This window comes from Carassius gibelio, chromosome B18 (genome assembly GCF_023724105.1).
Source record: "Carassius gibelio isolate Cgi1373 ecotype wild population from Czech Republic chromosome B18, carGib1.2-hapl.c, whole genome shotgun sequence".
In the NCBI taxonomy this organism is placed as follows: Eukaryota; Metazoa; Chordata; class Actinopteri; order Cypriniformes; family Cyprinidae; genus Carassius; species Carassius gibelio.
In genome coordinates, this window is record NC_068413.1 from 27360614 (window position 1) to 27375492 (window position 14879).

The window sequence follows — 14879 nt, forward strand, 5'->3', positions numbered from 1 at the left end:
GTTTGATTAAAATCAGGAAATGTATGTGGACGGTATTAGACACTTCCTGTTTCTCATTTCTCGCCATAATTTCAACGCCTCGCCACGAGCAAACCGTTCGAGATATCAAAAATCCCCTGGCAATTTTTCATCCCCAGTGTCTTGAGATCATGTTGACCGAGTTTGGCGGCAATCGAGAAAAAATCCTATGACAAGTATTTCAAATTCCAGAGCATGCGCTTTTTACATAACTCTAAATAGCTGACTTCCTGTTGGGTGGAGCCTATGACATGCAATACGAAAGTTGTTCGGCACGATGAGATCTATATGTGTACTGAGTTTCATATGAATATGTGCAAGTATGTGTGAGCTATACATCAAAATTTTTGACTGTGTTCCAGGGGGCGCCGTAGAGCCCCTGTGCCACGCCCGGGTCCCAGCCTCTGCAGGCTCCTAAAGGCCACAGATTCCAAAGTGTGCGCAAATTTTCAAGAGTTTTTGAGTATGTTAAGGACCCCAAAAGCCCCCACAACTTTGACGAAAAATTTGAATACTAAACCCTAAATAGCCAACTTCCTGTTGGGCGGAGCCTATGATATGCAATACAAAAGTTGTTTGGATTGATGAGATTTATATGTGTACCGAGTTTCATACGTCTACGAGCAAGAATGTATGATATATGGCCCTCCATATTCCAGGGGGCGCTGTAGAGCCCCTGTGCCACGCCCGTGTATCAGTCTCTGCCCGGCCCTAATGGCCGCAGGTTCCAATCTGTGTGCCAATTTTCAAGACTTTTTAAGCACGTTAAGGGCCCCAAAAGCCCCCCGAGACGTTGGAAAAAAATAATAATAATAATAATAATAATAATAATAATAATAATAATAATAATAATAAATAATCCTAAGGAAAACAATAGGCCTCTCGCCCTTTGGGCTTGAGCCCTAATAATCCTAAGGAAAACAATAGGCCTCTCGCCCTTTGGGCTTGAGCCCTAATAATCCTTAGAAGAACAATAGGGCTCTTCGCCCCTTCGGGCTTGAGCCCTAATAAAAGAGGATACAAGAGGGTCCTCGCACCTCTGTGCTCTGGCCCTAATTATCCCAAATGAGACTGTGGAGCTTGTGGCTGTGCTGTGCAGTCAGTGAACCACTTCCATCGGTGCTCACATCAAACATTTTTATGTGAGTATTATGAGTAGTACTTAATTTGATCCTGTTGGATCCAGTTCCAAAAAAATTTCAATGTAGAATTTTTGCTTTTCTGTTAGACCTATTTGTTTTAAAAAATCCGGCATTTACAGTGCATTAGATTGTGAAAGTAGCAAGGCGCACATTTGGGTGTTTCCATTTTATTTGGAATTAGAATTTTTCTGTTTATTTGAATTTTGAATGTTAAACTATTATTTATGATGTAAACTAGGCTTGTAGGCTACTTAACACACATTCGCATATAGATGGAAACGATCATCCTTGTTAACAAAGACGAGTGATGAAAAATTGTTGTTAACGAATATTTTTTTCTATGACTAAGATGAAACGTTTGACGAGCTCAAAATAATATCTGATTATAACGTTATTTGAGGACTACCGAACGTTTTTATTTGAGGACTACAGGACTACCGGGTAGGTTAATAAAATGCAAAGTAGCGATCTGAAACAATGGCCTCAGCACCCGAAGGGGTAGTGATAAGGTAACCAGACATCCCGTTTTTCCCGGAAGTCACAAGTATGTGTGTGTATATATATATATATATATATATATATATATATATATATATATATATATATATATATATATAAAAAAATCTGGCATTTACAGTGCATTAGATTGTGAAAGTAGCAAGGCGAACGTTTGGGTGTTTCCATTTGTTTGGAATTAGTATTTTATGGCGCATTTGTGTTATTACCATCTGTATAAGTGGCCATCAGCACATCCTTTCTGGACATGGATAGTAGTTCACACAGCTTCACACAGCTTCAATGGAGGGACTGAGAGCTTTCGGTCTAAATCTAAAATATCTTAAACTGTGTTCCGAAGATAAACAGAGTTCTTATGGGTTTGGAACATGAGGGCAAGTTATTAATGACATAATTTTAATATTTGGCTGAACTAACCCTTGAAGAGAACTAAATATATCCTGTTCGTACATTATAACATTATTATGCCAGCCGTTATTATTTCTAAATGTAACAAAATGCAACTTATAAATTAATTATATAATTAAAAAAAAACATGCAGCAAACGAAAATAGGTGATTAATCCGTTAAAATGCAACCTATACACTGACTCATATATTTTTTCCTCTCACAAACTTAATTTATTTTTTTAGCGTGTTTAAAAAAAAAAAAATTAAGAAAACATGCAGCAAATGAAAATTGCCAATTAATCCATTAAAATTTGTTACTCTGGGTTAACAGTAATTATAATTATTATATACCTCAGAGCAGAGCCTGCATATGGGCCTAATCTAGGCTATTCAGTTTTTTTTTTTTTTTTTCATTGCATCTGAAAATGACTGTGCAGCATATTCACTTCATGTGCTCTGGCACAGATCAGCCTCCCGCGATGCTCAACTGTGTTCTAACTAGTTCTAATTATATTGTTAACACAAGATAATTTTAGGCTATTAAACATGCACTGTGACATTTTACCCTTTTTAATTTATAAACTCCTTGAGGTTTTAAAGTTAGTTTAATAGTATTTAAATTAAAGTTTAAAAATAGGTTTATTAATAACTGCTTAAATTTAATAACTGCTTAAATTATTTCTGGATGAATTAGGAACATGTTATCATGTTTATTCTTGTAGAAAATAAGTGTTTATTTTATTTATTTAAGAAAATAAGGGAAAAACTAAGGGACGATCCAAATTTGCTTCACCTATTTATGTAGGCTACAATTATTCATAAATAAATAAATAAATCGGCCTGAGTAAATTTGACCATTATAGAATTGTGACTTTAAAGGTTAGTGATTTAGGAGGTGAAAATACTGTGAAATTACAAATGGAATTGGATTTTAGAGCATAACAACTGACGGTTTATGAAACGTTAGCCAATAAAGCGGTTTTTTTTAAACAATGGAACTTAAAGTTTTGAACTAAAATATCATTTCAACCATACAGCATGTGAATAAATAAAATGCATACTTTTCATAACATTTTATTATTCATAAAATGCATAACGTTTCTGGTGTCTGGATTTGTACTTCGATATAATGAGCTCCAAGTTTAAGAATAGCCCTAGACTAGTTTCTCTCTCTCTCTTTCTCTTTCTCTCTCTCACTCTCACTCACTCACTCACTCACTCACCCACTCTCTCTCTCTCTCTCTCTCTCTCTCTCTCTCTCTCTATTTAACTGCATTAGCTCAATGAATACGTCTTCCTTCAGGCAAAATTAATGTTTCCTGCCTTGCTAAATGTTGCTGTTATGATCAATAAGTTGTATTCGCCTCAATATGATTTAGTAAAGTCAAACCGCAGACGGTGAAGCTGCGTCAGTTAGCGGAGTAGCTGACGGAGGACTCCGCTTCGTCCTCCTTCGGACGCACCTGGAAAAAACGTGCGCGTCGCACCGCGTGCGAAACGCGACCGTGTCGCTTCCCCTATGAGCGCGCATACCGCGCGCCTACATTGGAAATAATGAACTTGAGCGCACAAAAGACGGATATGTGAACGGCCCTGAAGAACTTCGGTCTTCTGCAGTACTTCAAATATGCCGTGGAGAATCACAGAAAGTGACCGAATTCAAGAACATTGTTGCGGCATTTCTCAAGCAATGAATAAACACCACTAAGGTGGAGAATGCAATGAAAACTCCTCTTCTCGCATCTGCCCTAGACCCTCAACACAAACATCTCAGGTTTCTCGGTGAAAACATGAGAGAAGTAAGAAAAAACATTTTGAACATTATCAGAATGATTTCCTTGATGCGAGTGGTGCGTATGCAGCCGCGGTCACCAACGATGAAGAGGATCCAGCAATGCCCACTCGTCGGAAAAGGCTGAGCCAGTTCTTCAACGATGATTACAGAGAGTCCAGCCAAGTCGAGTGGTAACAGTTCTTGCTGGAGCCATGTATTCCACCAGATGAGGATCCCATTCAGTGGTGAAACGAAAACACGAAGCGCTTCACAAAACATATTCGCTTATTTGTGAGTCCCGACAACGTCTGTGCCGTCAGAGAGCGTTTTCTCCACTGCCTTTTAACTGTTAACAGACTAAGGAGCCGACTTTCCCCCCGATCATGAAAAGATTTGATGACAGTTTAAAAGTTTAAAAGTTAAGTGTAGGCTACGTTCTACAATAGCCTAATTGCTGCAGGCTGCTTTTTTTCCTTTGTTCACTTTTTTTTTTTTTTTTGCTTTTAATGTGTACTTTTGTTTGTTTGCACGCATTGTCAAAGGTTTTCAGCTACAAAACACGATGTGTAATGTTCAAGCTTATTGTGTGTAAGCACAAATTGTGTGTAATGACGGAAACAATAAATGTTGCTGAAAAATCTCATTAAACTTAATTTAAATAAACGAATATTTGAATATTCGTTTCTTGTGAGCTCAAATATTCAAATGTGATATTTGCGGAAAACGCCCATCCCTAGTTTTTACTCACTTCAAGAGCCTCCATCACGAGTACAGTTCATGCCAACAGCCCGTAATTTAACTGCATATTCAGCAAGAATTCATGTTAAACATATTTATGGCTTGATCAGGTTAGTGGGATGTTAAAGGCTAAGGAGTTTGTCTGTTTCTTTTACTGATTATTTTCGGGTTAAAGCATGATTTAAACAGAAAAAGAACATTCACACGCAATCGCTCTAGCAATAATGCATTAAAACACATGTAATTTTACAGTGCTACTACATTATCAGTAGGCTACCTGATTTTGAAATCTTGTTCTTGTTTGAAATTCATCGATCTGTTTAGATAAAATATCTGACAAAAATGTAATGTTATTTTCCTCACAAACAAAATTTGCATAGCAGAAAACAGATATTAAAGGTTTAATGCTTACAATGTTATTAGTTTGGCATGTGATAGGGAAAAAATGCACTTTGAAACTCTCCTGTTATTTTTGTATTTTTATTAAATTTTGGGGGCTTTTGGGGTCCTTAACGTGCTCAAAAACTCTTGAAAATTTGCGCACACCTTGGAATCTGTGGCCTTTAGGAGACCGCAGAGGCTGGGACCCGGGCGTGCCACAGGGGCTCTACAGCGCCCCCTGGAACACTGTCAGAAATGTTGATGTATAGCTCACACATACTTGCACGTATTAATATGAAACTCAGTACACATATAGATCTCATTGTGCCGAACCTTTTGTATTGCATGTCATAGGCTCCGTCCAACAGGAAGTCAGCTATTTAGAGCTATGTAAAAAGTGCATGCTCTGGAATTTGATATACTTGTCATAGGTTTTTTTACCCGATTGCCACCAAACTCGGTCAACATGATCTCAAGACATTGGGGATGAAAAATTGCCAGGGGATTTTTGATATCTCGAACGGTTTGCTCGTGGCGAGGCTTTGAAATTATGGCGAGAAATGAGAAACAGGAAGTGTCTAATACCATCCACATACTTTTCCTGATTTTAATCAAACTTCATCAGATTATTTGTTGTATGATGTCGATTGCATATATGTGACTATTAGGAGTCAAAGTTATAGCGCCACCAACTGGCAGCAGGAAGTGTGTCATTTTCAAAATGCTTTGAATTCAGCATCTTATTTTTACTCAATATGCTTCAAACTTCATCAGAATAATGTTAAAACACAGCCGATATAAATCTGCTGGGGGGATATTGATATCTAAAAATATTGTTGCCGTGGCAACATGTCAAACTGGAATACTTCTCAGGTGATTTTGAGGCATATAACAAACTTAGAATTTCACTAAACTCAGAACACTAATCAGTATTTTTGATAGCTAGACACTGGCAAAAGCTTATTAAGGGCGTACAAGAGGCTCTCTATTAGCGCCACCTTTTGACAAAAGTGGGAGGGTTAGTTTTAGCTACAGACACCAAACTTGGTACATATATTGATCTTATCAAAACGGACAACTTTCTAATTCACAGTCACCAGCTGCGACCAACAGGAAGTCAGCTATTTTGAATCTGGATTTTTGTAAAGCTACAGCTGTGAATTAATGCATACTGCTCAGAAGAGAAGTACACTATACACACCAAACTTTGTCTACATGTTGCAAAAACATTGAGGAACAGATTTTGGATAGCTTGAATGTAGGGCTGGGGTAAACGATTATTTTTTAAACGATTAATCTAGCGATTATTTTTTCGACGCATCCATTAATCTAACGATTAATTTTTCAGACCGATTCGATTTCGATTATCTCCCCAATAATTGACTACTAACAATTTATACATGTTGATTTACATATCTGAATGAAAAAAAACACGAATTCCTTAACATTGCAATATATGTTTATTGCTCTTAAAATTACAAAATAAAAGACTGACTAAGAATGCATTACTTTGCACTTGTATAGAGATACCATTCAATAAAACCTTGAAGCCTTGAAAACACATAGCTTACTGAAACAAGCTTACTGAACACATAGGGCCTAGCTTACTGAAAAAAAGTTCTTCTTTCAGATGAAAATAACAACAACTTGATGTCTAGCATTCAATAAAAAAGGTCACCCAAAATACTTGTTTAGAGAGCAATTGAAAGAATACAGTAACCAATGTAAACTTGAGGGCTTTAAGTGTATACAGAGAGTGCTTTTCCAAAAAAAAAAAAAAAAAAATTAACAGTGGGAGCCATCAGCCTGTAATGGAGAAAAAAAAATCTCTGAATGCTCCATGTGAAACTTTGGCGTTCCGCCCATTTTCTATCGTGTTTAATGATTTTGATTAATATGCACAAGGGAGAGAGAGAGCAAAAATCGCTCGTGTTGTTTAAGGCTGTGAGTGTGCGCGCGCAGCCGGGGCTCTCTCTCGTACGCGCCCTGTCAGGCGCAGCAGTCATTCTATTCTACGTCACTCACCGATCAAATAAGGCTTTGACAGCCGCCCCCAAAAAAAAAGATAAATGCAGAAAAACCCCTGGATTGGTTATATAATGTTAGACAGAATGTTGATCCGGCCATCGCGTATATTCAACGCACATAAAGTAGAGAAATATTTACTTTTTAATTTGAGAAATAAAAACAGGTCGACGAATTGATGCGCATATTTTGTGTCTACGTATTTTTTGCATCGACGTCAACGATGACCTCGACGAGTTGTCCCAGCCCTACTTGAATGGTTTTGCCGTGGTGATTATTTGAAATGACCGTAAAAAGGGAATCATTAATTGTATTTTTAAATTGCAGCTTCCAAACACGTCAAATAATTTTTTCATACAGATGAAAAAGACATTCCGAGGAAATATGCATAGTTTCATGACTTTCATGACTACCACACTGTAACATTACAGAACATTACAGAACAGAACATTAACATTCATTCAAAGATTTTCAATTGAATCTTTACACAAATTAAATATTACAAATAACAATGATTTTTGTAAAATAATGATTAATTATTAATTAATGATTTGTTATTATCATTATTGTCTTGTGATAATAATAATATGGGCTGCGAGAAAATAATGAATACAAAGATTAGTGCTGCTGAGTGCAGGCATATTTCAGCCCAGTAACACACCATTCAAGAAGGGTCTGGCTGCAGACTTGCACTTGCACTCTTTTAGAGTTGCACTCTAAGACACTTGTGTTTCTGCTGGCGACGTCACTTGCAGTGTTTATTTTATTTTTGTTTGAATCTTTCAACATTTTGCAACAGTAGCCAGGTGGTGAAGACAAGAAAAAAGAAACTAAATTACAATGTCACTTGCAATCGCTACTTGCACTCTCCGCTACCTGTGACGTCTCTTGCAATCAACACAAAAAATAATGCATGTTGCCAATGGAGACAAGACGCTGTGTTGGTGATTAAATGATTAAAACTAAATTAGTAGTCCTCCTGTAGAAAAAACAAACACTTAATATGTATTTAATAATGTATATAATGTATTAGGATAGGTTAAGTTAAATTAAAAGACCAAATTCGATATATAGTTATTATTTAATGTACTGCAAGGTGTGGCGTGGCAACTTGAAGTTAATTAATTATGATATAACTACCGACTACGCCACCCCTCTGAAGTGAGGGGAACTAAATACTTGATGGAATTTAGACACACAGGTTCGTTACCATAGGAGGCAGAGACAGAGGCACTAGCGTATAAACTATTTATTAAATTCACAAAATAGAAAATACACCTTTTAAAAGATCAGGCAAAGATATAATTCGACCAGGCATACATTAATCAGTTTTACGAAGGCTTACCCCTAGCAGGGTAGGCTAGCTGCAAAAGTGGCTATTCGTAAAGCACACACACACACACACACACACACACAGTGAGGTGAGTGACTACAAACGACAATCCACACTCCGTGCTCCAAACACCACCACCACCAGGATACTAGGACAGCTAGCCACCCGACTCAGGGGCCTAAAACACAAAGAAAACAAATTACTAAAATGTACAAAACGAAATTAATCTAAAGCCTGATTGACAAACAATTACCAAAACACACAACAAAATGTAAAAAAAGGAACAATGGTCACTTAATGAAAACTGAAATGAAAAGGAAAGAAATATATAAAGCAAAAGTTTTAACAATCACTACAAAATCAAACAAAGATCAATTATAACGAAAAACAAACAATACTTAATTAAACAGCAAAACAGCAAAACAGCAAAACAGCAAAACCGTCTTTAATCTGCTATTATGCAGGAGGCGATCTTCCCCACCCGAAAACAGGCGGACGTTCCCAAAACTTTGTCCTACAGGTATTGACTACAGCGTTACACACACCTCATACAGTTGCTCACAGCACAAGTCTCAGAAGATTACTTGAATGAAATCAGTCTAACCAGGTGGCAAAAACAGCCTAAAAACCACAGCGAAGCCAGGAATAATTGGCTATTCAAGCTGCAAAAAGGCGACTCCAGCTTTGTTAGGCGGAAGCGCACACGTACCGGATGGGCGGGGCCAACAATGACGCATCCCAGGTAGCCTAATCACAGCCTTTATAAAGCAATGACTGAGCCCTGATAGGCCGTTTCTAAATACCAGGGGAGGGAGATTATCTACTTTGCCACAATCTGCCCCAGCTATTTTATCGTCGCCCCGACGATAACACAACTCTAACCACTGACCATACTACTCAATGAGAAACACGAGACACTTGTTACAAGTCCTCTGGCCTTGACGGCTACTCGACGAGAAACACGAGACACTTGTTACAAGTCCTCTGGCCTTGACGGCTACTCGACGAGAAACACGAGACACTTGTTACAAGTCCTCTGGCCTTGACGGCTACTCGACGAGAAACACGAGACACTTGTTACAAGTCCTCTGGCCTTGACGGCTACTCGACGAGAAACACGAGACACTTGTTACAAGTCCTCTGGCCTTGACGGCTACTCGACGAGAAACACGAGACACTTGTTACAAGTCCTCTGGCCTTGACGGCTACTCGACGAGAAACACGAGACACTTGTTACAAGTCCTCTGGCCTTGACGGCTACTCGACGAGAAACACGAGACACTTGTTACAAGTCCTCTGGCCTTGACGGCTACTCGACGAGAAACACGAGACACTTGTTACAAGTGCTCTGCCATGACGGCTACTCGACGAGAAACACGAGACACTTGTTACAAGTGCTCTGCCATGACGGCTACTCGACGAGAAACACGAGACACTTGTTACAAGTGCTCTGCCATGACGGCTACTCGACGAGAAACACTAGAGACACTTGCTACAAGTGCTCTGCCATGACGGCTACTCGACGAGAAACACGAGACACTTGTTACAAGTGCTCTGCCATGACGGCTACTCGACGAGAAACACGAGACACTTGTTACAAGTGCTCTGCCATGACGGCTACTCGACGAGAAACACTAGAGACACTTGCTACAAGTGCTCTGCCATGACGGCTACTCGACGAGAAACACGAGACACTTGTTACAAGTGCTCTGCCATGACGGCTACTGGCATGACTTAAGTCGATCCGGACCCCATGGTTCAAAATATTTACGAAACCAACTTTCCGTTATTGTGGACACCATGGAGCCAGTATCGACCAAACATGAAATTTGGACCCCACCCATTCGAATAACAAGGTGCGGGCATGAAGACATTAAATGAGACATACTTGAAACACTAGAGCCGGTCAATTCCCCAACCGCGCCTTGGCTCGGCGACACGGTGGGGACTAATTTCCCGACAACGCAAATGGACCAGGCTGTCTACCCTCAGGTGACGACGCAGCGGGCAAAGGGGGTTGCGGACGAGGGGGAACACGCTCCCCATCGCACTCTCCAGCAAAGTGGCCAAGTCGTTGGCACCTCCTACATATAATGGGGCCGCGGTGAGGAGGCTGACTACGTGACTCACCTTGTACACCATACTGAATCCCATAGGCGGATGGAACGGAATTGCTTCGTCCTCTCGTACTCCCCGACATCCCCTCCCTTTCCCATCTTAGAGCTTCGCTTCGAACTTCCAACAATGTTAACATTGGCTGACGACGTATTAACTGTTTTAATTCTCGGCGAAGGGCCACGTCACAAACATGTTCAATGAACTGATCGCGTAGCAAAACTTGTGAATTTGGCATAACATACGGCGATCGCTGCGTCACACGTTCTAGGAGACCCATCAAAGCTAGGGAAAACTCCAACAATGATTCACCCTCCTGCTGCTTTCTAGAAAAAAATGCCTTCTGTAATGAGACATATGACTGTGAGCAACCGTATAATTCCCGTAACACCAAAATAATTTTATCTGGATCATTTCGCTCAATCTCCGAACGGTACCTAATCTCTTCCCTTGCCTCCCCCTCCAAGTGGTCAAACAAGAAGAAAGCTTGATCAGAAACAGACAGGTGACGAGCCTGCATACAAGCTTTGGCCTCTTCAACCCACTCATCAATGCTCAGACCAACCCTGCCATTGAATTTTTGACATTTCCTGTCTCGAGGTACAAAAACGAATCGTTCTGGCAGGACTGCCTGTGCACTACTTGGCTGAGGGGGGGCAGCAACAGAAGGACCAGGAACAATAGAAGGTGCATCACTAGGGCCAGGAAGCGCAAGAAAGTGGTCTTGACGCAACCTCTCATTTTCTGCCCGCAACTGAGCTACTACTTCCCTCAGTTCCTGTAACTCTTCTTCCATAATTTTGACGGCCGTAACACTTACCAACAAGAGGGAGTAGACTCACAAAGAATCAGAATCCACCAGACGTGCGCTGCTGTTTTGCTGCTACTCCTTATCAATCTCACTGCAACAGAAAAATAAAAGAAAAAAAACAAAAATACAACCACTAATACCAGTGTCTCCGCCAAACACGGTATCCTGCCGACTACGCCAGAATGTGGCGTGGCAACTTGAAGTTAATTAATTATGATATAACTACCGACTACGCCACCCCTCTGAAGTGAGGGGAACTAAATACTTGATGGAATTTAGACACACAGGTTCGTTACCATAGGAGGCAGAGACAGAGGCACTAGCGTATAAACTATTTATTAAATTCACAAAATAGAAAATACACCTTTTAAAAGATCAGGCAAAGATATAATTCGACCAGGCATACATTAATCAGTTTTACGAAGGCTTACCCCTAGCAGGGTAGGCTAGCTGCAAAAGTGGCTATTCGTAAAGCACACACACACACACACACACACACACAGTGAGGTGAGTGACTACAAACGACAATCCACACTCCGTGCTCCAAACACCACCACCACCAGGATACTAGGACAGCTAGCCACCCGACTCAGGGGCCTAAAACACAAAGAAAACAAATTACTAAAATGTACAAAACGAAATTAATCTAAAGCCTGATTGACAAACAATTACCAAAACACACAACAAAATGTAAAAAAAGGAACAATGGTCACTTAATGAAAACTGAAATGAAAAGGAAAGAAATATATAAAGCAAAAGTTTTAACAATCACTACAAAATCAAACAAAGATCAATTATAACGAAAAACAAACAATACTTAATTAAACAGCAAAACAGCAAAACAGCAAAACAGCAAAACAGCAAAACCGTCTTTAATCTGCTATTATGCAGGAGGCGATCTTCCCCACCCGAAAACAGGCGGACGTTCCCAAAACTTTGTCCTACAGGTATTGACTACAGCGTTACACACACCTCATACAGTTGCTCACAGCACAAGTCTCAGAAGATTACTTGAATGAAATCAGTCTAACCAGGTGGCAAAAACAGCCTAAAAACCACAGCGAAGCCAGGAATAATTGGCTATTCAAGCTGCAAAAAGGCGACTCCAGCTTTGTTAGGCGGAAGCGCACACGTACCGGATGGGCGGGGCCAACAATGACGCATCCCAGGTAGCCTAATCACAGCCTTTATAAAGCAATGACTGAGCCCTGATAGGCCGTTTCTAAATACCAGGGGAGGGAGATTATCTACTTTGCCACAAAGGCAAGCAAATGGCTATGAACACAATGCGAACGTTTAATGGTCTAATAACAGACTAAGATGATAAAGACAATTCAGTAGGCATAGCCTATATGTCTTGTTGTTGACTCAACATATATAGGGCTTAGGGCTGGGTATTGTTCAAAATCTTTCGATCCGGTGCCAGTTTCGATACCTCAGTTTCGATACCGGTTTATAACGATACTTTTTTCGATACCATATGTTTTAAAATCCATTTCTACATCAACACAAATACATTAAACACAAAACCTTTATTTCTCACCTTAATGAAAACAAATTCTGGTAACACTTCACGCTCAGGATAACATTATTAATACAACTGGTTGTGCTTTTTGGATAGGGGTGTGCCATTCAGGGGCAGACTGGGACCAAAAAGTGGCCCTGGACTTTCTGGCCCACAGCAGCCCACCACATCATAATGCAAACGCCCCTGTTTTGATGTCATTTATTAATTTAATATTTAAGTAAACAGTTTGGGGATTTTAACCAATAGGGCAACTGAAAAAAAAAGAAGAAAAAAGAACAGCAGCTGTTCATTTAGCGACTCCTAGTGAGCAATACATGCTCATCAAGACACAAACATTCTTCTAGAACTAACACTTTGCATTCAGTTAGCAGATCCATACGAATCATGCATGAAATAGAAGTTTATAAACTCAAACGACAGCTTTATGTGCTTTACATCTCAAGTCACACAACATTTGCAACGTTTCTGAAATGCTGCTCGCACTTGTTTCTAAATATTGCTGATTCAAGCGTTTTAAACAATTCGTGCGCGTTCGGAGCTTTCGCTCACTCATTGAAAGCACGCGCTGCGAGAAGCATTTCAGACAATGCGCGTACAGAGAATGAATTCATCTTTCGCGTATCGTAACTTCTGAATGAACACATACACACACAATTATATCAAAATAATTGTCTCTGCAAGTAGGCTATTCTCGTAAATACTAGTGTTTCTTGTGTTTCAAGATACACAATGGAGTAGACCAAACTAAACAGGGAGGGAGGGCAAAACACTCTTCCAAACAAATGCTTCATTAACACCGGCTTTGGTTGCAATACTCTTATCGCATATGTTGCACTTTGCTGACTCGGCATCCACTTTTATAAAGTGTAGCCACACTTTAGACCTCTTTGTCATTGTAAAACGGAATCGTTTTGAGAAAAAACAACTACAGTTGTGTTGTGTGACTGCGAGTATCTTCAGAAAAGCTCCCCGTCACGTCACGTTGTGGTGGACAGCCAATCACGGTGAATTTTGGTCCTTACATGCACATATGCTTCAAGCTCACACAGACACAACCGCTTGGCAAAAAAAAAAAAAAAATCTGGCCACTTGGCTTTTGGAACCGAACTTTGGCACCGAAAGATAAATAATTTTTCGATTCTCATAGTATCGAAGTTTTTCGTTCGATACCATAAAGGCATCGAAGTTCGGTACCCAGCCCTAATAGGGCTACAGACCAGCAAATATGAACGTGCATTATGAAATGCATTAAGTGATTTTAAAAGGATCAGCTCTGTACAGGCAAGCAGACGAGTACAGAACGCAGTGCGTTAAATTGTAACGTTACATTAAATGTTTTCCTCCTATAGAAAATCATTATAAATAAAACGCATAATATAGCTTAATGGACAAAGACAGTGATATAAACAAGTTGTAGACAGTTTATTCTAGATGGAAAAAATGCTTTACGCGAAGCTTTGCGCGTTGCGTTTATTCACCACCACAGCTTCTTGTCTCCATTGGCAACAAGCACGATTTGTGTCGATTGGAAGTGTCGCAGGTAGCAGAGTGCAAGTAGTGATTGCAAGTGACATTGTAATTTAGTTAATTTTTTCTTGTCTTCGCCACCTGGCTACTGTTATAAAATGTTGGGAAATTCAAACAAAAAGTAAAAAAAAAAAAAAAAATCTATAAAATAAAAAATAAAGACTGCAAGTGATGTCACTAGCAGAAGTTCAAGTGTCTTAGAGTGCAAGTCTGAGAATGCAAGTCTGAGAGTGCAAGTGCAAGTCTGCAGCCAGACCCTCTTGCACTATTCTTCAGAGCCAAAAAAAAACCAGACCGAATTCAGTTCAGCTGGAGGGGGTTGGGTTTTTGGGGGTAGTTATGAATGACTTGTGGGGGTCGAGATAAAGGTGCTAATTGCTCTTTCATATGGACAGTGTCTTATGAGGCTTTCACTTACTGAACTAGTTTATAAAGGACTGTTGTTTTGGTTATAGACTAAAAAATGGTCTGCCCCCACGTAAGATTTTTCCAGTTTTAGTCATTTGTTTGTTATATTCAACTAATCAGAGGTTTATATAAAATTTACATAATCAAATCTTAGTATATTCCACGCTCAAGCAC

General features: G+C 39.7%; 2 protein-coding genes and 1 long non-coding RNA gene across 13 annotated transcripts in view; 2 read left to right on the forward strand and 1 right to left on the reverse strand.

Moving 5' to 3' along the window:
• The window catches only part of def8 (differentially expressed in FDCP 8 homolog), a 179906-nt gene that overhangs the window by 52977 nt on the left and 112050 nt on the right, over nucleotides 1-14879 (forward strand). The window lies entirely within an intron of this gene.
• On the forward strand, nucleotides 1829-14493 carry LOC127977455 (uncharacterized). The gene is made up of 2 exons (XR_008158230.1): nucleotides 1829-8079; nucleotides 12506-14493. It is a non-coding gene; the product is annotated as an uncharacterized LOC127977455 (long non-coding RNA).
• LOC127977405 (uncharacterized) lies at nucleotides 8218-12507 on the reverse strand. 3 transcript variants are annotated; one of them, XM_052582307.1, is made up of 3 exons: nucleotides 12215-12507; nucleotides 8862-11839; nucleotides 8218-8494 (listed from the first exon to the last, which is right to left on the reverse strand). In XM_052582307.1, exon 2 carries the CDS (start codon nucleotides 11225-11227, stop codon nucleotides 10265-10267), a length of 963 nt encoding a protein of 320 aa, XP_052438267.1. In that variant the 5' UTR covers nucleotides 11228-11839; nucleotides 12215-12507; the 3' UTR covers nucleotides 8218-8494; nucleotides 8862-10264. The 3 variants fall into 3 exon arrangements, 2 of the variants coding, with proteins under 2 accessions (XP_052438267.1, XP_052438266.1); XR_008158173.1 differs by lacking the exon at nucleotides 12215-12507 and having other exon boundaries at nucleotides 11252-12205; XM_052582306.1 differs by lacking the exon at nucleotides 12215-12507 and having other exon boundaries at nucleotides 8862-12205.